At 32.9% G+C, this 25,378-nt stretch overlaps 1 protein-coding gene across 3 annotated transcripts in view; it reads left to right on the top strand.

Moving 5' to 3' along the window:
• Positions 1-25,378, top strand: part of LOC127858108 (multiple epidermal growth factor-like domains protein 10) — a 92,969-nt gene that overhangs the window by 9,740 nt on the left and 57,851 nt on the right. The window contains exons 14-21 of one of the 3 annotated variants that reach the window (XM_052395005.1): positions 1,545-1,673; positions 1,780-1,882; positions 2,430-2,506; positions 2,755-2,889; positions 3,143-3,280; positions 3,442-3,596; positions 4,140-4,275; positions 4,596-6,188. In XM_052395005.1, the coding sequence (XP_052250965.1) occupies positions 1,545-1,673; positions 1,780-1,882; positions 2,430-2,506; positions 2,755-2,889; positions 3,143-3,280; positions 3,442-3,596; positions 4,140-4,275; positions 4,596-4,688 (966 nt within the window). In that variant the 3' untranslated portion in view covers positions 4,689-6,188. Of the gene's footprint in view, positions 1-1,544; positions 1,674-1,779; positions 1,883-2,429; positions 2,507-2,754; positions 2,890-3,142; positions 3,281-3,441; positions 3,597-4,139; positions 4,276-4,595; positions 6,189-25,378 lie in introns of those variants that run through there. The other 2 variants (XM_052395006.1, XM_052395007.1) reach the window with 2 other exon arrangements.

The following is a 25,378-nucleotide window of genomic DNA, read 5'->3' on the forward strand; positions in this document are numbered from 1 at the left end:
TAGATATTAACAGTTTATCGCATATGGAATATTTCACGCACAATCGCGTATTTAAAACAAACCAACTACGTACATGTACATAGAGAATACTAGGTTAGCGTTGAATACAGAGAAGTTTATGTTGCGAGGCTTAGAACGCCGGGAGCGCGAGCCTTGGCGAGCGCTTTTGGTGTTCGAGCCGAGCAACATAAACTTCTCTGTATTCAAAGCTAACCTAGTATTCTATTTATCCCATTTGTTTCAACGTGACATTAAAAATAAATATATCTAATTAAATAACCTAAACAATAATTTTAATTCATTCTTAAAAGTGCTTAAAATCTAACAAATGCAACCATGCGTAGTGTTATAGAATGTATTTGTTCTGGTACGCAAAATAGTCTTTAAAACAATCACACACAAACTGTACAACGGGAAAAAAACATCACCATAGGCCTCGATTCAATTGTACGCATCATGCACATTTGAATACATTACGACCGCAAAAAGAAGATTTTATTCATTTTTTTTTCGAAAGAAAATTATCAAAATCAAATATGGCGGCGATTGCTCCTGACAAAATGATGTCGATGTCAACATACATGTACATGTAGATTTACACACAGACTCGTTCTAAACATAAATTATCAAAAAAACTATAGGCCTACTCGCCTTATTTGTTCATGGACGCTGCAGATTTTGATGGCGTCTAGATCTAGCCTTCACATCCTTTAGTGTGCGATCCAAACACAAGATAATCCGTAAAAATTATATATTACGCTTTGAAACACTTGTTGCGAACGGGTTATTCTTACTGAACAGACTTTCTTAGATAAAGTCACAAAGACAAAGTTTATTCATCAAAGACAATACCCTAACGTTTACTTACAGTTACATCCAAAAGCAAAACAATTCGAATAGACGACTGAACCCAAATGTACACCCATCAGTATGTTCTACACGCACAATTTCACATCCAAATAGGCACGCACATTCTGAAAATCAATAACACGAAAAAGCTAGATCTACATGTAGATCTAAATCATTCGTCTCACCGGTTCCATCCGAGGTAAGTAGTCCATAGAATATGCACTTTTTCATAATTACATCCACGATGCATAAACACGAAAAAAATGCGCGTCTTCAATGTTTTATTCCCAGACATCGCATACTTGTTTTGTATACACCTAAAGATGACATCACAAAAATGACGCAATAAGTATGTCATTTTATGACGCCATCAATCAGCTGATTCATTTTATGGATGGCGAAAAATTATGTCTCTCGACTAGATCTAAATGTTGTAGGTAGTATTTATAATTTTAAAGCCAAAGTTTTCTCAACTCTAGAGATTTCTCATGAAACATCATTCAGTGGTTGAATAAAAAGTAGTCCGTGCACGCGACATGTATATTCAACAAGGTGGGAGACAGGCTAGTTTATTCCATGTGGTGTTATACCGTCAATGTCTGTATAAAATGGGATAAAAACTAAACCGTATTTCATGTTTTGTGTAAGTAACTATAACATCAATGTCATTTATACCTCAATACCTGCATTTCCAGGGACAGTACGCGTATCTTCATCATGCCGTTGTCCACTCGCTCATATTTGAATGTCAGCCAGTTGCCAGTGGAAAGTTCCAATTGTACATGGACACGACATCAAAAGATAACATCAGGAACATATTTCACGTAATATGTGTTTGCTTTTATTCCGTCGAAATTATTAAACCATATTAAAACTGTTGATGACACAATAAATTACATTTCTGAAATCATTCTTACAAATATTATTCAGCAATTGAAAGAGACATCGTCTTGCGAGTCATCGGATGAAATCGAAGCAGTTGCAAGAAACGCAAAACGTTCTGACAAGAACAGAGAGGGAGCTGATGTCCCAGGTATAAATTCGGTTGATGTTCAGTTACATTATCCCTCTAAATACGCCATCAGTGTTAGAGCAATTGGCAAATGTAACATTGAAAGAATGTGTGGGCTTTAAATAAAAACAATACAGAGCAACAAACAATCAAAAATTAACAACAGACTTTTGCGTGGTTTCGATATAAATTGTTCTTATAAAATGAATCTTCATCTTCGCGTCTAGAGCTTCTGTTATTTTGTCTGCTTTTGTATGATTTTAACAAACTTTCTAATTGAAACTTGACTATATATCACTATTCCTAGCATTACGGATGTATGTTTCGAAACATATGTAAACACAGTTTTATTATCCCGTTATCGTGAACGACAATGAATAACGATAAACGCCCATCTAAAACAATTACTAACATAAAAAATAATTTCTTGTTTCGTGTACTGCAATGCAGATATCTTAAGGATCATATGCAATCAAAATAAGCATCAGTAATAACGTCTTAATTTAAGTGTGTTAATATAAAACATGCATATCATAGATTCTGCTCACAATACTTATAATTATCACAGGTGACGCGAAACGGCCGAAGGTATACCTAAACCGGAAACCAGGTTCCACAGATTATATAAATGCAGTTTTTGTGAATGTAAGTATACGATGTATACAGGCATTTTTTTAGCGTTGAAACGCAAGTTGTAGACATAATACAACTCTAAAAATCGTCCATAAACACGTTCATCACTCAGACTGTTGTCTTAAGCACTATTTGATGCAAGTGAAAAGTTTTTGCAAATACTAGGATTTGGGCTGCTTTATCTGTTATATATATAGCATAATTTATTATCAATGATAAATATGAAAATAAATCTTAATATTGTGTGTATGCTTTTTTAGAGTTTCCAAAAAAAGAATAATTACATCCTTGCACAAACACCTTTACCAAACACTGTCATCGATTTCGTCGCATTGCTTGTCCAAACAAACTGTGCGTGCATTGTAAGTTTGGAATCAGCAAATATGAATGCTGGGGTAAGTACAGGTTTAAAACAATTTTAATGACATTGAGTTCGGCATAGTTGTTACTAGTACACCATCGGTTATTGCCTCATCCATTGCACATTTAAGACATGGCACACTACAAAAGTCATACCAAACAAATAGCAATTGAAACTATTAAAATGTGTTTTAAATTCAATTAAAACTATATACATGTACCAATCGACTTCATATGTGAATGTGAACAATTGCGGGTAAAAAAGTGCTGTTACTGTAAAACATATAGTTTAAGGACATCGGTGTATACTTACCTGCGGACAATCAGGTGTTGAAGAATGGAATATTCAGCGTCCGTTGTTCGAAGACAGAGGCAAATGAGTACCGAAATAAACGGACGTTGACCGTTGAGCATCGAGCGAATCAGGTTTGTCATACTTTCCTAATTTCAGTGCATTGTATTTATTCGCAAAAATTATTATGAAGAATGAATTCAAATGGCATTTACTCATATAATACAGGACATATACAACTTTTTATCAATAGATTAATGTATAAATTATCATTATTTGCTATGTGTCACACTAGGCAAACGAAGCTTTGTCTTTAACGTACCTGGAGTTTACAGACTGGAACACGGAAGAGAGAATACCATATTCTCCTGCTAATTTCCGCCGATTCATTGCAGAAGTTGACGCAGTAACAGCCAATAGCTCTGATCGACCAGTTATGATACATTGTCTGTAAGCTCATTTTGTTGTTGTTGTTTTTCAGCGATATGGTACCCGTGATTCAATGTTTTATTTCAATATCATAGATTCATTACAAAAGATGTAATCTTTAAACATAAGTGTTGTGAGACTTCAGCTAAAGCGAAAAGGATTAAAACACTTAGTAACTTTGTAGCAGCCTAAGGTTCTGTGTTGACGGAATTCAGAGGTCTACCAGAACAATACGCACGAACGAAAGTAACAATTACAAGAAAAGTGAACATCTATTTATCATCTCAAACAAGTCCTTCATGTATGACAAGTCAACAAATAAATGACAACACACGCAAAATAATTATTAAATGTAAGATATTGAATGTGAAATATATATATATATATATATCTATATCAGTGATCACTTTGACAAACGATTAAAACCGTTAGGTCGTTAAGCTTACATGTCAATGATCAAGCGAACATTACACTAAGTGTGCATGTTGATGCGTCTTTTCTGTGTTGGTTCAACTTTGGTATACATGATATGTATGGACTGATTGCTTAGTCTTTCGTGCACAGGGATGGTGCCAGTAAATGCGGCCTATTCTGTGTGGTTGCAACTCTCCTACAAAAGATGGAGGTGGAACATGAAGTCAGCGTAGCGAACGCTGTGCGGAAGGTTAAGACAAGAAGAAAGGGCGCGATCCCTAACTTAGTAAGTTGTTGAAATGCTCTAAAACATCTTCACGTTTTGTTACATTGTGTGAGACTGATTCAGTTCATGAATCTTTAACAATCTTTGCAAAATACTGAACGGTAAATACGCCTGGTTTTGTGGTTCGTTTTATTTAGTTTTTGACTTACCGCTATTGCATGTGTAGTGCTTACATAATGTATATTACTAATAGGTCGTATCTGAAAAAGAGGAAACAATAACCATTTCTCTTTTCTTTTTTTCAGATTATTTAAATTTAGCGGACTTTTTCTATTTCACATGTCAGAGGCCATTCAAATAATTCGGGTTTCATTTTTCAGGAGCAGTTTCAGTTCTGCCATGACTGTGTCCTTGACTTCACACAGAGCTTCAACATCTACTCAAATATCGCCGCTGAGCTCTCCGATTGCTGAGTTCATGTTGTATGAAACACCTTGGCACTTGGCTTCATTCAGAGCTGCAACATTTACTCCAACTTCAACGCTGAGCTCTCCGATTTCGCGGCCTTCAGGAAGTTTGACTTTCCCTGGACTAGACTACACTCAAACATTCCCAATCTACTCCGATGTAGGAGTTCAAGTTGTCTGTCATGACTGTGTCCATTGCTATATTCAAAGTTGGCTTTGACAACTACTCCAATTTCGCTGCTGCTCTTTCCGATAGCTGACAATACTTCGAGAAACAAACTATCAACACCCTCTCACACTTCGCTGTTATTATCTCCACCTTGACATTGCTGCCCTCATGAAAGTGCTGCTGATAGACTACATAGTGCTTTCCTTATAAAGGCCGAAACAAATCTCTCCCATTAAGCACTTGATTTAAACAGTGATTTTTCTATGATTTGAAACTCGTGTTGTTGTTGTTTTTTTATGAATTTCTCAATAAAAGCTTTTTTAGTATAGCGGTTTTAAATCTTAATTAAATACATGCTTTATTAAGTGTTGAAATGCATGACGACATTATAAAACAAGTCATTCAACTGATATAATTATACTCTTGGAACAATTGACTAGGGTAATAGACTGTATGTATATGAAAATGCCTCGCAATTCGCGCAATAGTGTGCTTGTAAATGTGTCCAAATTTATTGTATTGGAGCACTTTGACATTATTCGTGATAATTGTAGTGTGTGACAGTAAGTAATAATCTATGTATACTCGTATGTTAACAATTATATTCAATTATTTCATTTCTAAAGCAGATATTTCCTACGTGTTGCCATTTCAAAAGTCCTGTCTCATTTTCCTGCGACATCTTTAACATGTTGTGTTTTATGATTGTAGACTTTCTTCATGTCAATCATTTCTTTCGTTATTTATGTTTTTCAGACATTTGCAATTGTAAAAGTAAATATCAAATGTGAATATTAAACATGATGCTTTATTATCGGTCTGATGTATACATTATGACGTTGCTTTCTTTTGATGTGTCCATGGATTAATATGAATTGTATATTTAAGAATTTGGTAGTATTTAGTGTTTGAGGAATGTGCGTTGCTTGGTCCCATTCGAAGTGAGTACATATTCGTGTTTTAAAGTTGTGTGTGCCTTAACTGCGGGACAACTTTGCATACGCTAATTACCAACGTAGTCTTTAATTCGGTGTATGTGGTTTTTTAAGTTTGAGCTATATAATTTAAAGTTCGAAACATGTAAATGTGTATGTTGGTAACAAACGACCATGGCACGATGAATTCTGATTTTGTTTTGTTATAGGTATGATGATAGTTTGCGCTTAAATTCTCACTTTGATATAGACATTAACTGTTTTTCCGTAATCTGTAGCCATGTTATGTTTTTTCCAGTATTAAATGTGTTTCTTGAATTTGTAAATATAAATAAATAACGTACTTTCTTCTTTTCTTAACATCTAAACTTTTCGCAAAAAATAAAACTAGGTTATACAGCTGATATGTGTCCGTTGTTTTCTTGTAAGTTTGAAAGCGCACATTAATTGCGCTACAGTCGCTAAAATAGTGTTTACGGTGTTACTAAGCTGAACAGATAAAACCAGCTTTTAAGTTATTTTTTTCTTACGATAAATAAACTATCAAAGGAATGTATTTTTTTATATTATTACACTCGGTTCGATTGAATATCATTACATAAAGATCGTAAATGCGATCGTAAATGTTTAATAGTTGCAATATACTATGGATTGAATTGGATTTTATTACGCTCTCAAGGGAAACAACTGCTTTAGCAGCAAAAAAATAGCTGCAAGCAAACGTTTTCTCCAATTGGATATATTTGTTCAACGGCCGGATGTTCTTAGACGCTATATTTTGTCTTCACAAAGAAAAAATCGTGTTTAAATTCGCAACTCATTTATTTATTAAGTGTGATCTTCCTCTGAGAAAAAACAACATAATGTTTATTAGAGTGCTAAGAGCGTTAACACAATCTATGGGTGCATTCGTACCGTATATACTCGCTCTTCTTTACTTTTCGTGATACTTCATCAACTATCGCAACATATGTTCGTTGTTTTACTTGAGAGTGTTCTTCAAGATAAATAGTATATCTATTTTGATATTTAAGGAAAATAAGTTAACAACTAAAGCCATGCCCGGAGAAAATAAAAGACCCGTGATATAAACAAAATTGTAATAATCACGCATGTATAGGTCGATTCTTAGATATTTAAAAAAAATTCTTTCACGTCGTACGTTGTTTTATCCGTGCAACACAATTTGCCTAGATAGCTGTTAAAAAGAAAGTATGTTCAAGGATATTTACGATCTCCCGGTTACCATTAATATAAGCGAATTATTGTAGCCTTATCTCTATATTGTATTCATGAATAACATTTAAGTAGAAGAGATGTAAAATGCTGTAAACCTCATGGCCTCTCTTATTGATTATTCTCAACAGAAGTCATTACCTGCGAGTGTCTTATGTTTTGGCTAGTTTGATGAATTCCTGTGGATGATGATGATGATGATGATGATGATGATGATGATGATGATGATGATGATGATGATGATGATGATGATGATGATGATGATGATGATGATGACGACGACGACGAGGACGACGACGACGACGACGATGACGATGACGATGATGATGATGATGATGATGATGATGATGATGATGATGATGTTGATGATGAAAGGCCACGAAACAGCTTGAAGATCGATTAAGTGATGTCTAACCTTCATGCTTTTTCCTACGAGCTGTCGTCAATATCTTGTTTTGTTATATCAATTTATATCAATTTTTTCCATTCAAACTTGGCCGGTGATGTCAAACTACTTCGTGCCCAATAATACACGTTGCATGAAAAATACGTGGAAATAGATTGCGATATAGTTGCTTTGCTCTGTTAGTTTTGTACACAATTGTATTTAATTAAAAAAAATCCACTTATTTATATTCTTTATGTGAAGAAACGTTGGAGATACGCGTGACTCACCTTTATTATCAAATCGATTTAATACGTAGTGTTCCTACGAATCGGAACTCCAAACCGTTGGTTATTACATTCTTAACCAACGGTTACCCGTCGATTATTTCTTAAATAACAAAAAAATAGCTGAAAATTGCAGCTTTTATTCAACCCTGGCCCAAATTTCGTGAATTAGGTTAGTTTATAAGGTAGTGCTGGAGCATACTTAGGGTCCATCTATAGTGCAGCGTAAGTCGTGGAATGACCTCATGTACTTAAAAATACTAGTACACAGAAGACATTTTTGACGTGTCGCATCGCGGTGAAAAAACACAGATAATTAATCTTCTTTGCCGCAGCAGCGGATCATTCATATCGTCATCTTATGATGCTGTTCGGGATATTGCTTCCCCAAATATCACCGCACACACCTTCGTATTATATAACAGACGTAATACCAATTTAATTCGTTGCCATCGGTATCGCTGGCATCGTTTTGTTTCCCTTACAAAAATAAGAACAAGGTTGTGCTTTTGTTCTTGTCGTTTCCGAATTAAATTATAATCGCTCCATGTATTGGTTGGCGTGAGTCCCCGGGCAAAGTGAGAACCAACGATTTAATTTATTGATGTTGAACATGTTGATTTGTTTATTAAATATTTAAAATGTTTAGCAAGTTTTATTATCGGTATGTTACTAGAATTATTGAAATATTAGCTCGATCAAAGTGAGGGACTGGAATACGGCATAACCGTTTCCTGGTAGAATTTGCGATGCTGATTGTTGGTTCATGATTAGGACCGTGTCTTTCCTGTTTCCAACAACGTTTGCATCCACATCATGTTCGAGAATAAAGGAATTATGTTGTTGCTTTTCTCTAATTGTCACCTTAATATTTTTATTAACAAAATATTATTGAAACAATGGTTTTCATTATCTACACTTTTAATTTATTTTTCTATGCAAACACAGAGAATTCAGTATTATAGTTCGTATGCTGTGTTCATAAATTGTTGTTTCATCATAAATCCTTCTCGACTCAACTCACTTAGCAGTACATAAATCATAGCAGTTTAAGGTTGTTATAATTCAAATTCCAGTATTAGTGAGTCTACTATTTCTAGTAGGCGTTTAAGTTTAAACAGTTTTCATACGATGATACCCATACATTCATGATTAAAGCATATTTTAATGATTTTATTTAAGCAAAGTGAACAATCAGTGACAGTTTTCCGACCAAATACCAGCTATAGAGGAATTCTCGACGGACGCCATCATATTTAGAACAGTAAATACAAATGCTTGAAATTGAACATCAATCACTTAAATGTGGCTTCTAGAGTTGTAACAAGGTTGTTGTTTTTTAAAGAGCTAACCATGAGACATACTTAGCAAACTTGACACAAATTCAAACTTGTGACATATATTGTTTCCATAAATAGCCTAAAACAAGGTTTGTAGAGATTAAATTATACATATGGCTTCTAAATTGGTGAGCATGTTTTTACTTGGTAACCTTTTTTTTGACACACTTAACCCAAGATGCAAATATTACATTGATATTTTCAAAATATACATTCTGACCACGTTTCTCCAAGTTTGAGTCATAAATATTGCTTCTTAATTATGAAAGGTATTTCGTAAGATTTGACAAAATGACTTAGTTTTGGGACACATGTGACCCATTTTCAAACTTGGCCTTGATATTTTCCTGATAACATTCTAACTAAGTTTCATCAAGATTAAGACATAATTGCGACCTATGTAATGGTAACACAGTTCTTATTACATTTGAACAGGCGACCTAGCTTTATACTAACGTGATTCAGATTCAAACTTGGCCTACTGTTATAGAGATTTACATTATGCCCAAGTTTCTTTAAGCTTGGATTTAAATTGTGGCCTTTAGAGTAGAAGCAATTTAAAACTTTTTACCGTTCGACGCACCACAAAAGACAACGATCGACGGACATAGACTGATCAAACAAGCTAGCATGGAGCACTTCGTTTGTATTTGTTGTATTTTGGTGTATGCATATTATATGTTGATGGTCATTTTACAGAATCAGCGGTTAGATTGTAATATCGTATCTAACAACAAATATATACATTCAGCGCTTGCTTGTCAAAAAAGTACATTTAAAGTTTGCATTACTTGAATTGCGTTTAAAATATACCATTAAGTACTTATTTTAGTTTAAACAGCATTAAGATAGCGCAGTAAATGTTGCTCCCAACGGGTTCAGTGCGAATCCCGGTAAAGAGAAAAAAAGTGATATAATAATTATTTACCTTTTTTTCCGATGTTATATTTTAAATTATTACTATATTTGTAACATTTTAACAATACGAATATATGTCAAACTCCATTTTCGTCAAAATCTGCATTTACATTCAACAGGAAGCAATTATGTTAATATATTACGCTGCAATACGAACGAAAAAGGAAGTGTTAATATAATAAACATACTTTTGCTCAAATTAATATAATTAGGGACGACTTAATTGATTGACGCAAATATTTATTACCTAGACAGGATGGTCGGCGCTTTATAAACGTCGAAATGTAGCGTTCACCAACGTTCTGAATTGTGTGCCCTGTGCACTTATTAAAAATGCAAAAAAAACATATTGCTTTCCCTGCAAATAATGGCGCCGCCTGCTTACAATCTTTTTCATGACGTTCCATATTCTAAAAACTGGAAAGTTCTTTCAAACTAAACCTCCGTTACCGTTCTTTCCTCTAAATATTTTGTTTTAATTATGAAATATACATAGCACTTAAGACATTTTAGTGAAGCCTATGGCTCTATATGAAATTAACATGCCAAAACATTCTGAGAGAAAGCATCAAGAACCAATAATATATTATATTTCACAATGTTGTGGGATTAATATTATCTCAAAGTAAATTGCAATCTTGGAGATAACACCTGGCAGGTTAAATATATCACGACCACTTTCGTAGTTTATTACACAGCGATCACTCGCCAAGCATTGTTACTTTATTCTGGTAAATGAGCCCTTAACACTCGCAGAATTCGAGTTTCAAATTCCTAATTTAATAAATAACAAAAGCAGTGACATACATTTAATACCAGCTGAGTTTTATATTTGAGAAAACAATACTACACCTTTCTTAGTATTACTTTTAATCGAATGTTTGATTCTGGCTATTTTCTTAAAACTTAGTTTCAGGGTATTAAATAAAGTCCAATACACAAATCTGGACCTACACATATTATTGGAAATAGCCGTGGAATCTTATTAACTAATATAATGTACATAATAATTATGTTCCGGTATATAAAATAAACGATTATTTGACTGGACGGAAGAAAACAATTAATTTGATGAATTTCAAGAAGGGTTTCGGGCCGGCTATTCAGCTATTGATAATGTGTTTTGCCTTCAAGCGATGGCTCAACAATATTTGTAAAAAGGGGGGGGGTACATTATATTGCTTATATAAAGACTTTAGAAAGGCATTTGATAAAATAAACCACAATGTTATGTTTCAAGCACTTAACAGAAAGGAAATTAAAGGTTAATTCATTAACGTTCTTAAAAATATGTACAGCTCACTATATTACTGTGTTAAAGGACATAATACAATCGTCTCTTATTCTGCTGCAAAGTACAAAAACCTATATCAGAGTTTTTTGCAATGTAATATTGGTACCCGTCAGGGGGACAATACCAGTTCCACCATATTTGCTATATTTATAGATGAATTATCAGAAATGTTACGTGAAACACGTGGGTCTGGAATTTTTATTTCAAATGACATACCTGACAATTTATGCGTCACGTTTATGGACGATATTGCTAATTGTTCGGCATTGGCCTTTTAACTTCAACAACAGGTAAACGTGGTTGATCAATTTTGCATTTACACGGGAATGGAGATTATTAAACTGAAGTAATTGTTTTTAGAAATGGCGGGCCTTTAAGAAATAACGAGAGCTGAGCATATTTTGGTACTCAAATACATACCAGTTCCGCTTATAAATACATGAGATTATTGTTCACACCCAAATTATCGTGCAACGCGGCCCGAGATGAACTGCGCTCACAAGCACAAAAAGCAATAATCTCAATTTTATTTATAAAATGACTTTTGGAAACTTCCCTATTGAAGAACCCTTTTTTACTATTTGATAGCATGGTAAAGCCATGATAGCCAATATTGTTTAACGGCTAATAAATATGGGGATATGCAAATGTAAATGCTATTGAAACGGTCCAAAATAAATTAGAAACGCCTTTTGCATGTAAGGAAAAAACCTGTATCGCCCTTGGTGAATGTGGCCGATTGACATATTTTGTTAATTGCATTAAATATTGGTGTTAACTGTCAATGATGACATATAACAGATTTAGCTGATAATATATTAATATCAGCGTAATCGCTGGACAACGAATGTATAATCCTTAATATTAAGATATGGCTTCGGTTTCGTCTGAACCTCTCATGATGTTGGCAACGTATTTGTATTTGTATGCAATTATTGTCAGCGTATAATTGATTGCGTCACCTGAACTTGGCACAATGACATTAGCAATGCATCTTTAGGAAAACATGATAAGAACTATAAATCGCTACTTAACACCAATAGGTAGTTGCAGTTGGAAATCCGCTTAAATATCAGCAAGTCTTTTCCAAGTTTAAATGCTCCGATCACACATGAAATATTGACGTTTGTAGTCAGTTGCATGTTGCCTATAAGTTGAGAATTTGTAATTTTTGTTTTAACGAGAATACTGTAAATATAATTGATTATGAATACCACGAATGTTTTCAATGCGGTAATGTTGTCCGTAGAGATTTTTTATATAACTGGTATATGGGTGGAAATACTGTACATGACTTTTATAATCTGATGGGCAAAACAGATAATGACACACTATTGAAATCATCTTTTGAAAACTAATTCAATAAGTTGATTTATTTTAATTGTAAAACGAACTTAATGTAATACGGTGCTATATTTTATCATTAAGATGGTGTGTTCGCAACTACAAACATTTTTATCTTTTGTATCAAATACTGTGTATTTTGGGCCAACGACCTGTATTTTCTCAATAACATGAGTTGAGTTGAGTTGTGTTGAATTGAAACACTTTTGACGAAATGTATGCATTTTGACAAAAATAAATATGAATACTTCGAAATAAACCGCGGACTTTCAAATGTCGTAGCACAAGCATAGGTAAGCACTAAATGTGACACATTTAAAATGGCGAACTCAGCTCAACGGACCCCGCATATGAAAATTATTAATTCATGGTTCAGTTGAAACCGACGTAGATATTTATGTGAAATTTAAATAAAGCCAAACACATAGTTGCAATGTCACTAACGAACATAATATTAATTATGGTCATATGTTCGAGCTGGCATACATACATTTACAAGATGGCCATACACAATAAATGAAGTCATTTTAAGAATCAATAATTATAATTGTTGCATATGTATTTGGTAAATCGCTATTTCCCCCAATTTAGCGAGTTTGACTGTACGCGTTAAATGTCCATGTTGCATGATATGTAAATGCGAATAACGGATGTGAGCCTCCAATGTTATTTTAGCTCACCTGAAAAAAGGCACAATGTAAGTGATTGTTATCAACCTCTATATTTCGTTCGTAACCATGCGTTGTTTAGTGTGCTTCCTCAACTTGTATCTTCTTACAACTCTAGAGGCCGAATTTGTTATTTCGACAATCACTTAAATCCAAGGGCTAGTGAACAGGTCTTAGAAACATTTAACAACTCAGCAGGCAACAGTTATGATTCTATCTTGATAAACCGCGTCAAAATATGTATATTAAACATTTTCTAGAATAAGTTTGAAGCTAAGTTTTTTGCGTTAAAAACTATGTCACTTTTTAAAATCTTTATAAAAAAACGTGTCACCACGTTTTAGACAACAATTATTTCACAATCTTTATATAACTCGAACATTAATATATCTAGGTATTATTGGAATCTGTGTCACTTGCGTCCAAAACCTAAGATAACTTAGTTACCTAAGATAGCTGTTATTATCTTCGAAAACCCTATTTATCACTCTAGAGGTCACATTTATGACACACTCTCACAAAATCCGTGTCATTTTTTTTGTTATCTAGATCGAGTCTGATTCTGGCTAATGTGATTTTAAAAAAGAGGTCACCAAGTCAAATAATACCAATACATGTTAATAAGTAGTCAATATGTATTAATGTATCTAGATAAAAAGGGGACAACATTTTTATCTTGCAGTTTTCCAGGCTGAGTTTGACTCTATGTTACATTCGTTCAAAATAAAGGTTAACAAGATAAATCGTATAATAAGCTTATTACCTCTTTAAATCCCGCATATAAATTATGTATTAAAACCAGAGTCAGAATGTTTATCATGATAATTATAAGGTTATTTTTAAATTTGGGTCATATTCATCCGAAAACTATTCCGCTAAGTAAAATCTTGGCACAACCTTGTTAGAAATCAAGTGGCTTTATGTATGCCTCAATATTACGACAACTTCGTAAGAATGTTAATCTTGACGAAATCAAGACTGGGTTGAAATCTTGTTCTCACGTTTTAAAAAACTAGGTCAACCGGGTAAAACTTGAGAAAAACATCCTTAACAATTTAGAGACCAAATGTATGACTCCATCTCGATTAAGCTTGATCATTGTGTTTTATAATTTCTAGACTTTTTCTTTGTATAAAACCTAAGTCACCAGGTCACACTTATGAAAGCCGTGTTGCAACTCTAGAGGACAAATCTATTCGTCAATCTCTGTGAAACTTGTTGAGAATGTTTATCTTAATACTATCAAGACCAAGTTAAAATCTTCGTCTCTTTCATTAAAACACTGGGTAACCAGGCCAAATCTTTGCAAAACCATGGACTCACTCCAAAAGATAAAAACATGCATGTCTTAATTTTGATATAACTGGGTAAGAATATTCATTTTGATGTACTCTAGGCTGAGTTTGAATCTGAATCATGTACATTCAAAAGTTATGTCACCAGGTAAAATGTATATCTATTTTAGCAAAACATAGACTGTATTTGAATATGGGTTATGTGCGTGAAATAAAAGGTTACTTAATCAAATTAAATAGACACATCCTAGTACTGTTGAGGCACGATTATGACTCAGATTTGATCGGAATGTTTTGCTTGACAGTATTAATTTTGAATCAAGGTCAGATGAGTTTTAACACTATGTAAAATCTTTAAAAAAAATGATGTTGCACATCTTTAACCGCGTGTATGGCTAGGTTTTGATGACACTGTGTCAAAATGTTAATCTTGACAGAATACAAGCCCTTTTTGAATGTGGGTAAGGTTTAGTCAAACCCTAGATCATCTGATCAAGTCTTCAGCTATTGAAATCCTTTAACTCAGGTGAGCGCCTAAATACCATCATTATTGTGTTCCTTTTATAGCCAAAGGTCTTACTCTTTATGTAAAAGCCTACAATGTTTATTGACAGCCTTTGTTAACACCGCAGGCGGAAAATAAATGCTCTACAGTTGATCATGTGTTTTATACCGTAATACATTGGATCCTTCAATAAGCATTAAACCAATTGGAACAGTCTTACAAGAGAAGAGTGCGTGTTTTTGCTATCGGGAAATCGTTAATGGCGCTTGCGTTTTGCCCTACATGTGAGTTTGTTTCAATCTCTTTTTAGATATCTCTTAATAATAACAAATATAAGAATAATGATAACAATCATATAATTGTGAATGCAAAACGCCGTTAACAGTAGCCTCAAATTCACCTGGTGTTTAGGTGTTTTTAATCCTTAATATAGGTATACATGATTTAACAAATATATAATTTAGACTTATACAGAATCTCTTTGGCAGTTGGGCTTATCAATATTGTCATAAACAAATTTAGAGAGTATGATGTTGTTTTGGTTCACAAAGATGCATTTATCATTCACGCTTCATGTCCGTGTAGTTGAAGAGTAAAATGACTGACCCATATATATCAATTTTCAAATATAAATTCAATTGTCGTTTTTAATATAAAAAAGTTAGGTTACTTCAGAGGTGTTCTATGCACGCCTCATAATGGTCCATATCACTTTTTGAAATCATTCACTGTTTCGGAATTATAATTCTAACAAAAACCGACTATTTAAAAAATAAGAAATTGTCACATGCTCTAAAAACAATGGATATAAAGTTGTTGTTATTGTATTATGCAAATGATTTCAACGTCCTCTATAAATACAACGTTGTGTTAGAACACTTTTAAAACGAAGGAAGTTATAATCGGAACAAGACAATTTACCGTAAGACATGAAACATCTATCCATACTTGAAAATTATTGTAGAGACACGTTTATGATCCGAAAAATATTACTTTTCGATCATCCTGTTTTAACCGTTTAATCCTATGAATTGCGTTTATCCTAGCGCATTCGTAAGTGGTCAATGCCAAGGCATGTGCAGTTTTTCTTTTTTTCTGAAAAAACAAAACAAATGCGGACCCTATAAAATCTAATTAAACTTAACACTCACAGTTGTCGGTGAAAAGATTTTAGCATTAATATTTAAACAATAATGTAAATTACTTGTTTTATGTGCCAAAACATTAAAGTCAAGCAAGCCGTACAGCTTGTCTATGTTGGCCGATACCATTTATTTGTTTCTCATTAGAATCAACATGTTCATATTCAAAAAGGTTAACACCAATACACACGTTCATAACCGCAAAATCCGATTTTATATAACGAACGTTAAGAAAAACTGTTGAGTGTTAATAACTAGCAACGATTATGAAAACGGATGACCGTTCTTAAATTATCAGAAATGAGTTTTGTGTTCATGAAGGAGTTGTTTCTAGTGTTGCTCTTTAGTTGGTCGAAATGGTAAATGTTAATATATGTGGAATATTTCAAATACTGCATACAGACAAACACGATACACTAACGCACTAGGTTATGTTATTGCAAATATCAATTGTAAAGCGTGAAACCCGATTGTCGTTGAACTGAGCAATGACAGTTACCGTGACACAAGCATATGAAAAAATGTGACGAATACAATTTGAAGGTTTTTATGTCAAAAATCATTACACTTGAATAATCACGAACAATATGCTACTATTTTATTTCTACTATCTTTATTTCTCGTTAGCCTCTATTGAAACATGACTGTCTAAAAGAAGAAAAAATGGACATTAAGCTCTCTCCATATCAATATAAGGATATATATAATCTCAAAACATTGGTGCCTTACATTATATCACTTTATGATAAAACTCATTCAAACGGGCTCTCAAATATTATATAATTATATGCGTGCCCACCCTGCGTAGTAAAATGCAAGAAATGTAGACGAAATAATAAAGGAATTGATACTTAACTAGATTTTTCATAAATTACTACACGTGTTGAAACATGTTTACAGATCATTAGTATTCGGTACGTGCGAACTATGCGAAACAATTCAGAACCCATCATGTTTTGTTTAATATCAAATGTATAATTTGAACGAACCGATTCACTTGTTCATTCTTTGATATCATCACATGTACCAATTTATTCAGTGATTGACTACTCAAAATAAAAATAATAGTTTTACGTTCTGAAAGCCATATGCAAAGCATTTCAAGATAAATAAAACATCGACATTTCAACTTAAATTTAACATATAAATAAACTTCAAAGTGTTTCCCGTTGATAATATGAATTGTCTTAAAAGAATAGACTTAGAGTAGTTAAACAAAAAGGACATTGCCTAAGTCTTAATTTCCCTGTATCATTATAAATCACAAGCATTTTCTTGCATGGATAAATCCCGCTATCGACGGAAATAAAATGTTTTAATGTCAATTATTATGTAATAAACATATAAAGTTAAGATTATCTGCACATATCATAAAGAATAGAACATATAGCTTTCTAACACTACACGCGAATGGTTTTGTGTAAATTTATAAATAAGTATAAAATTCTAATTGTTTGCAAACATTTTAAATTAATAAATAATGCCTCCACGGTGGGTAACAAACACATAACTAATCGGTCACTAGGCGCATACCCTATCCACTAGGCCACGGTGACCTTATTTAACGCTTCTAAATTCAACTCGTATGTTTCATCCTCCTTCTTAAGTTGAACATAAGTTAAGCATTCGGTTAACAAACAATATCCGATTGTTAAACACAATCTATTTTTATAAAAGTAAAAATTTCCGTCTAACAGTTATACAATTAAATCAAAATGTGGTAGGCAGGCAATAACGATACATCATATAAGCATGTTTAGGGGAGCTTACTCATTAAATATTCATTGTATTATATATAATCAATTAAGTTCATTTCTGATAATGGCGGAACACATGCTTTCATTTTGAGCTGGAATTTTACAGTAAATTTTGATTGTAAACTCTCCATATCTGCGAGATAGCGGATGATATCTTATGGCGCGACAAAACACAATGTTCATAATTCTTCAAGTAAGGGTAAACATATAAGTCATGCTTCTTTTCTTGAATAGAAAATTAGAATCTCACGTTTAACACATGTTCTCATTGTTTGATATAATCATTACAGCTTTACGATCAGATCTGTACCTGTCAGTGTTTTGAAGTAATATGATCATGACACTATATACTTAAAAACTTTGTTTGCTCAAAGTATCCTTTCTCGTCGTGTTTCGACTTCATTCAATTCAATTGGAAACACATCCCAGCGTGACACAGTCCTGCTTTTTACCAATCATTCACTACAAAATAACCTGGACGTCTTTATAAATCGAGTATTATGGGCATACGTATGATTGCCATGATAGGGCATTGATGGAAACCAATCTGAAGTAGACTGGATCGCATTTTATACGCATTTCAATAAAGTATATATTTTAATAGAGAGCTTCTTTTCAGAAATATCATGTACTTGTAATTAATACTTTTTCCAAAACATTAATTTTAAAAGTTAACCAGGATGTGCGATTAAATTTTCTCATCACTTAAGGTTGGGTCCTTAAGTGTTGTCATATTTAATGATAGGACTGGCGAACGTATTAAGCGGTCCAATTATCACTACAGTTTGTAATTGCTAGTTCAATTATTATTTCTTTAAGCACCGTTTTTGTTTTACGTATTATCTCAAGTCAGTATCGTTTTCATTCGGTTGCGTTAATGTGCATACTTTATGCATGATTTTTTTATGTATTATCACGGTGCTTTAAGAATTATATTGTGCAGTTGTTTTAGGATCAGGTACATCATTTCAATTACAAATATTAAGCACGAGAGTAAACGCTGATAGAACTAAAACACTAATGAAAGATAATCAAATAATTGCAATCGATAGAAATACTTTTGAAATGCATCAAGTTGCAAAAAATGCAAGTGACCTACTTTTCAGACTCCAGTTGAAAACGGGAAACTACATCATCCTTTGAACATAAATTAGTAAGTGCACTTTGCTGTCTTTCTGTTTCTTTTTTGGCGCATATTGATAACAAATGTAAACTTATTTTACTTCCATCCGACCCACTGTATAAATGTGCTTGTATCATTGAATCTTTCACCGACTATTATCTTAAACCTTTTATTGAAACGTAACAAAACTAGAAATCGTATCAAAATTGAGCTTTGTAACAAAGGTTTTGATTTAATTGATCTTCCTAAAATATTCAATGATAAAAATGTTTGTCGATTAATACCCCCTAATTTCCGTAATACTGTATCGCCACTTATTTGCTACAAAATATAGCAAACTTGTTAGAAGTATCGTGTTTAATTATAATTCTATTTCAACAGATAGTATTGTAATACAAAATTGTCCTACATCATGTGATTGTTCTAGTTCAAATTATGTATATAGTCTAGTTGGACATGTTATAACTGGCGACCTTAATTTAATTCAAAACTAAAACCTAGGAAATTCACTACGCAGAGGCCCTAAGTATAGACTTCCTATTCCTATAGATTTTGATAACTGCATTAAGAAAATCGAAACATCATTATAGGTATATTGTACTTAATGGTTCAGGAAGGAAAATGCTAAAATGACTTCACTCAATGAATGGAAAACCAAAGTATGATGCATGGTCATGAATAAGATATATTTTTATAATACAAATCCTTCGGCCTTATCACATTCATCTAAATTTAATAAACAAAGTCTTTGTAAATTGCTTGACGGCTTAAAATCTAAATTCGTCATAGTTCCTGCAGATAAGGCTGCTAATAACGTTATAATAATATGACGAGTGTTTTATTTTCGAACTATTTCACAAGAACTTTCACAAACTACATCATATTGTGATTACAATAAGCAACTTAATGAATTTATTGCCAACCATATTGCTAAATGGAAAAAAAATAAATGTAATAGTTAATATTACTGATAAGAAATCGCCATCACTTTACTGGATACCTAAATTAAATAAAACCCCATATAAAAGTCGTTTTATCGCTAATTCAGTGTCTTGTACCACCAAGCAATTATCAATATATCTAACATCTGCATTGAGTGCTATTAGATATCATATAGCTAAATATTGTGATAAAGTTTATTAAAATAGTAATATAAACCTATTTTGGTCAATAAAAAACTCCTTAGAAGTTATTGATAACATTGAAAAGAAAAAAATATAAGGTGTCACAAGTAAGCACATGTGATTTTGTTCTAAACTAAATACAACGCTTCCTCACACTTTAATAAAATCCAAACTTGTTTCTTTGATTGAAAAAAACATTTACAATAGAGAAGTGTTCATATCTTGATTTAAACACTAAAACAGCTTTTTTTAATAATCAGATATTTGATAAATACAACATTTGGACTTGTCTTGACTTTTGTGCAGCACTTACTTTTCTTCTGGATAACTTGTTCGTTGAATTTAATAGTAAACTATTTAAACAAATTATCGGGGTTCCTATGGGTACTAAGAGTGCGCCACATATAGCTGATCTCTGTTTATATTGTTATGAAAGCGATTTTATGTTAGAATTATCAAAAACTAAACAACTAGATTTGATTCAACGTTTTATCCTGACTAGTAGGTACATTTATGACATACTTAATGTAGATAACCCATACTTTGAACAATATATTAACAAAATCTACCCGAACGAACTAGTCTTACATGTAAATAGATCTTGTAAATCCAATACAGATGCTGCGTATTTAGACTAACATCTTACTATTAATAATAATATGATTAAGACAAGTCTATACGATAAACGGGACGACTTTGATTTTGAAATTGTGAATTTTCCGTTCCTAGATGGTAACATCCCTAAAGGTCCATCCTTTGGTATTTACATTTCGCAGTTGGTACGTTGCGCCAGAGTATGTTCATGTATTAAAGATTTTAATGATCGTAATCGTATATTAACGAAAGAAATTGCTAAAACAAGGATTTTTGTATCATAACCTACGATTTTCTAAATTTCACTCAACATATGGTGATTTTATATCAAAATATAATGTTTCTTTAAAATGGCATTTAACTTATTGGATTTCCAACCCATCATTTTATTGAGATGTTTTCAATGGTGTACGCAAATTAAAATATCTTAAAGAAAATGTTTATATTAAACTTTTCAGTTAAATTAATTCATTCTTATCAAAAGGATTTGATGTCCACGTACTTAAAAGCACATGCTTGTTGGTTTTTGAATGACTATATCTTTCATCTCTTAAAATTTGGAATTATTAATGGAATTACCATTTCATATGTTTGATTCTTAAATATTCATATATCTTTCTTCTCTTAAAATTTGGAATTATTAATGGAATTACCATTTCATATGTTTGATTCTTAAATATTCAATAACCAAAGCTGGTTGTATTGGTTATTCGATTTTACAGTACTGCCCCTTTAATATATTTTTTTTACAGTGCTGCCCCTTTAGTGATATTGAATTTTTCACGTCATCGTGTCATCGCCTCTAAATTGCGTTATACGACACACTTTCACTGTTCTGGGCTACATTGATTTTTTGACGTCATCGTGTCATCGCTTCTATATTACGTCATACGACACACTTTCACTGTTTAAGGCTACATGCATAGGTCATCGGGTATATAGCGTTAAACTTTATTAATATTTTCTCTCTGACGGGCGTTTCTTGTTTTATTTATTTATTATTTTTTTCATTTTTTAGCAGTCACATAAACAACCAAGCTATGTAATATGGATCTTTTGCACCCATTATTGCTGCTTCTTTCTTTATTTTCGCGATGTTGATCTGAAATATTAACTTTATGATGCTATATTCTTAAATATTTTTCTAAAAAGAAGGGATGTAGTTGACACTTGTTCGTAATTTCATTTCATAGTTCCTCAAAAAGTTGACGCTCTGTTGCTCTGGTCTCTTTTCTACCATAGAGTAATTAAATGGTAATAAAATTGAATGCGTTTTAATTCCCTTTTATTATTTGTTAATTTGAGTTGCAATGCTATGAGGTTAAATTTTCTTTACACTTATATGTACCATGAATATTTCTGGGCCAGTTGTGAGGTTATGCGCTCGAAAACCGGTTTTTTAAAAACCTATTTATTTAAGCTCGATTGCATAATAAGCCTAAGGCTTATATGAAACGCTCTCGAGTCTGTTTCTTTAGTGTCTATGTGGGAGATCTAAAGAACGCTCCCACAGTGTGGAGTTTAAAACCGGTTTAAACCCCAATGCTTTTCATTGACCGTTTCAAGGCGGTCTGCCCAGCTTAGTTCTTATATGTGTTAATGTTGTTTTGTATTGTGCTGTTATTACTATTTTGGCAATTGGCCACTTGCCTTAAATAAAGGACAAACTAATTGTTTATAATGAGAATGCAATACTGCTCCAGCAGCTGGAGTTTCACTTCTTTATATTGACGCTGCCCGAAGCCAGTGTCGCGTTGGCTCGCAAATGTTCGGATATCGTTCGGACATTCAAATGGAATATAATGTCCCACACACAAATATTAGCGAGCATTTTGTATCTTGTTAAATCAATGTTACCAGTCCACTTCTAGCGTTGATCTATGAGCTAGTGATATAATGAATACTGATTGTTTGAGGGTTAACTTTATTTTACGAAGCTTTCATTGATGTTGAGAATTGAAGAATCTTTAAACTGTTAATTATAAGAGTTTATTCGACCTTCAAGGTAGCCGCCTCGTTCAATAATCCGTCTCAATCAGGTTAAGATATTGGTGTATGACGTTAGATTTAATAAGCTACAATCATGTCATGAAACAGCTAAAATTAATCTGTTTTTTACCTATTTTTGTAATCTGCCAATTAATGTATTGTACTCTGAATACATTTACATGAATCATGTAAGTATGACTTGCGAAGACCATTTACAATACGTTGATTAAATTATTTGTATTATCATAAATTGACCAAACGCTGTTGAAACGCTATGGGATGCCGCTTAGACGCGTAGCCGCATTAACGTGGCAGACCATGTCTGAGTATGCGATGATCACCACATAGATAGGGTGAAAACGCACACGTTCCTCGCATACACGATACCAAATTCATACAAGCCAACGAGTGTGTAGTCGCAATCGAAATGTCATTTTGTTAATCTGACCATTTCCTCGCATGTTCTGAGACACAATACTATTTATTTTAAACACGTTTCCCAGAGAAAAGATGTCTCGTAGAAACAGTCGACTTTGAAGTTTTCAACGTAACTTAATTTAACAAGTTGAAGCTGGATATTGAACATAATTCTGCAGGCAATTATTTTGGGGAAGACAAATATAATCGTTGATAAAATTCATCAAAACAATATTATTGTTGTTGTTTATTGGTCACGACTAACAATCTCTCATTATACTGATATTTACTTATTATTTATCTCAAAGCGTTGGTTCTTATAACAAACCAACGTTGTTTGTTAGATATAACTATGTCTGCGATATACAATTTGTTAAATATCTCAAAGATTGTGTCATCACATAGGTTCGATTAGCATTATACTAGCATTCAGTCCGCTACGGCAAATTAGAGCGATTTCATGGTGTAGTAGCAATCACATTCGCTCAACACGAGGAATGTTCTGTGTTCAATTCTCAGTAGAATCATTTTTAATGTTCACTTTTATTCTAATGATCGTATTACATCATCGCAAGGCCCTTGTGTTAATATGACTTTTGGTAGAGCTTCTAACACAATTATATACTTGACACCCATATACATCATTTGCATAAAATATCCATTAAATACGCGCTTGAAAAAAGTATTCTTCTTTATTTTCATAATTTGGAATATTATTATAATATAATTCATTCCACACTATCATCAAATTAATTCGATAAGTCTACGAAGATAACTATATACATTGAAACATGTCTGTCAGGCAGTGTCAATTTAATAATTCATAGCTAAATTTTAGAGAAAAAAAATGTGTAACCAGTTTAACACTGACAACTTTAAAATACAATATCATAGATTCAAAGATATGAATACATCATTTGGCGTGTAAATTTACATGGCATATGCCAATATATGACCGTTTCTGTGGCGCAATCAGTAAGCGAGTTAAGTAATAACATTAACAACTGACATGTAATTGTTGCAATACTGATAGTGACTATGGTTTGTGTGTGTTTTAGTGTTCATACTCTATATTCAGTACTATATTATATCCACGAGTTTATAAATCAGTTATTGCCTGAAATGAAATCAAATATGTTAAACACTGATTAGGAATGTTTGTATTTTGTATGTGTGCATATAATCAGTAGATGTTTACCAGTAATAAGACAATTACTAATGAACCATTTCGACTCACCAAACTATGCAATGGCATAACGACAAGCTGACAAAAGTGTTCCGATTTAATATTTTAACATAATTTCTGCTTACCGCAGATATCAAAAAGCAAAGCGTAGTCAAGTGTGTTTAAAGTGTATTTCTCGATAAATGTGTACAACTCAATAAATGTGGCGCATTCGATTGGCGCGTTCGGCTCTTAACCAAAAGTTGGATGTTCAAGCCCACATAGAGACGATATTTTGTATCGTTTATAATCACTTACACTAACTTATTAGTAATATGAGAAGCATTTGTATTTTCAAGGACATATACAAACAAAATGATGCGCAACGCTTAGGATCCGAATAACGCACTAACGCGTCAACATGCGCGAGATCTATACTTCACGCGACAGCGAACACTTTTACGGTCGCCATTTTATTGAACTCGATAAATTGACAGGATAGTACTGCTGATGCTAGTATTATATGGTGTTACATGAGAAAGTTTTTTAATCAAAACGCTTTTTATCATTTTGCGACTTCTTATTGTTATTTTGCATGACAATATTTGTGTTCACTAATAAAAGCAACGGTTGGTAGGTTTTCGTCAATACATACATTGCATAATGACTAAAATTTTCTTCGTAATAACAGTTTTATTGAATAAGATTGTGTCGTTTTTATTATAACCTTTACAAAGTGTTTTATATAAAAGGCTGAATACAAACGTGTTAGACGCAATTTTATTTACATTCTTAAAGCAATAGAATTTTTTTATCATTTTGATGATGAATGTCGTGCTGTGTTATGTGTTGTATGTGTATCTTGCCGTAACTTAAACACTAGCCAGTGTTAAGAAGAATTTAGACGGAAGTTTACTGCAGATGTTCAAGTGCCATATCAATCTCAACTCTAATAACATTGAAGTGGCCTCGCTCTTAAGGACACGGAACGAAAAATAACGCCATCGAT

Source organism: Dreissena polymorpha, chromosome 14 (assembly GCF_020536995.1).
Source record: "Dreissena polymorpha isolate Duluth1 chromosome 14, UMN_Dpol_1.0, whole genome shotgun sequence".
NCBI classification, from domain to species: Eukaryota; Metazoa; Mollusca; class Bivalvia; order Myida; family Dreissenidae; genus Dreissena; species Dreissena polymorpha.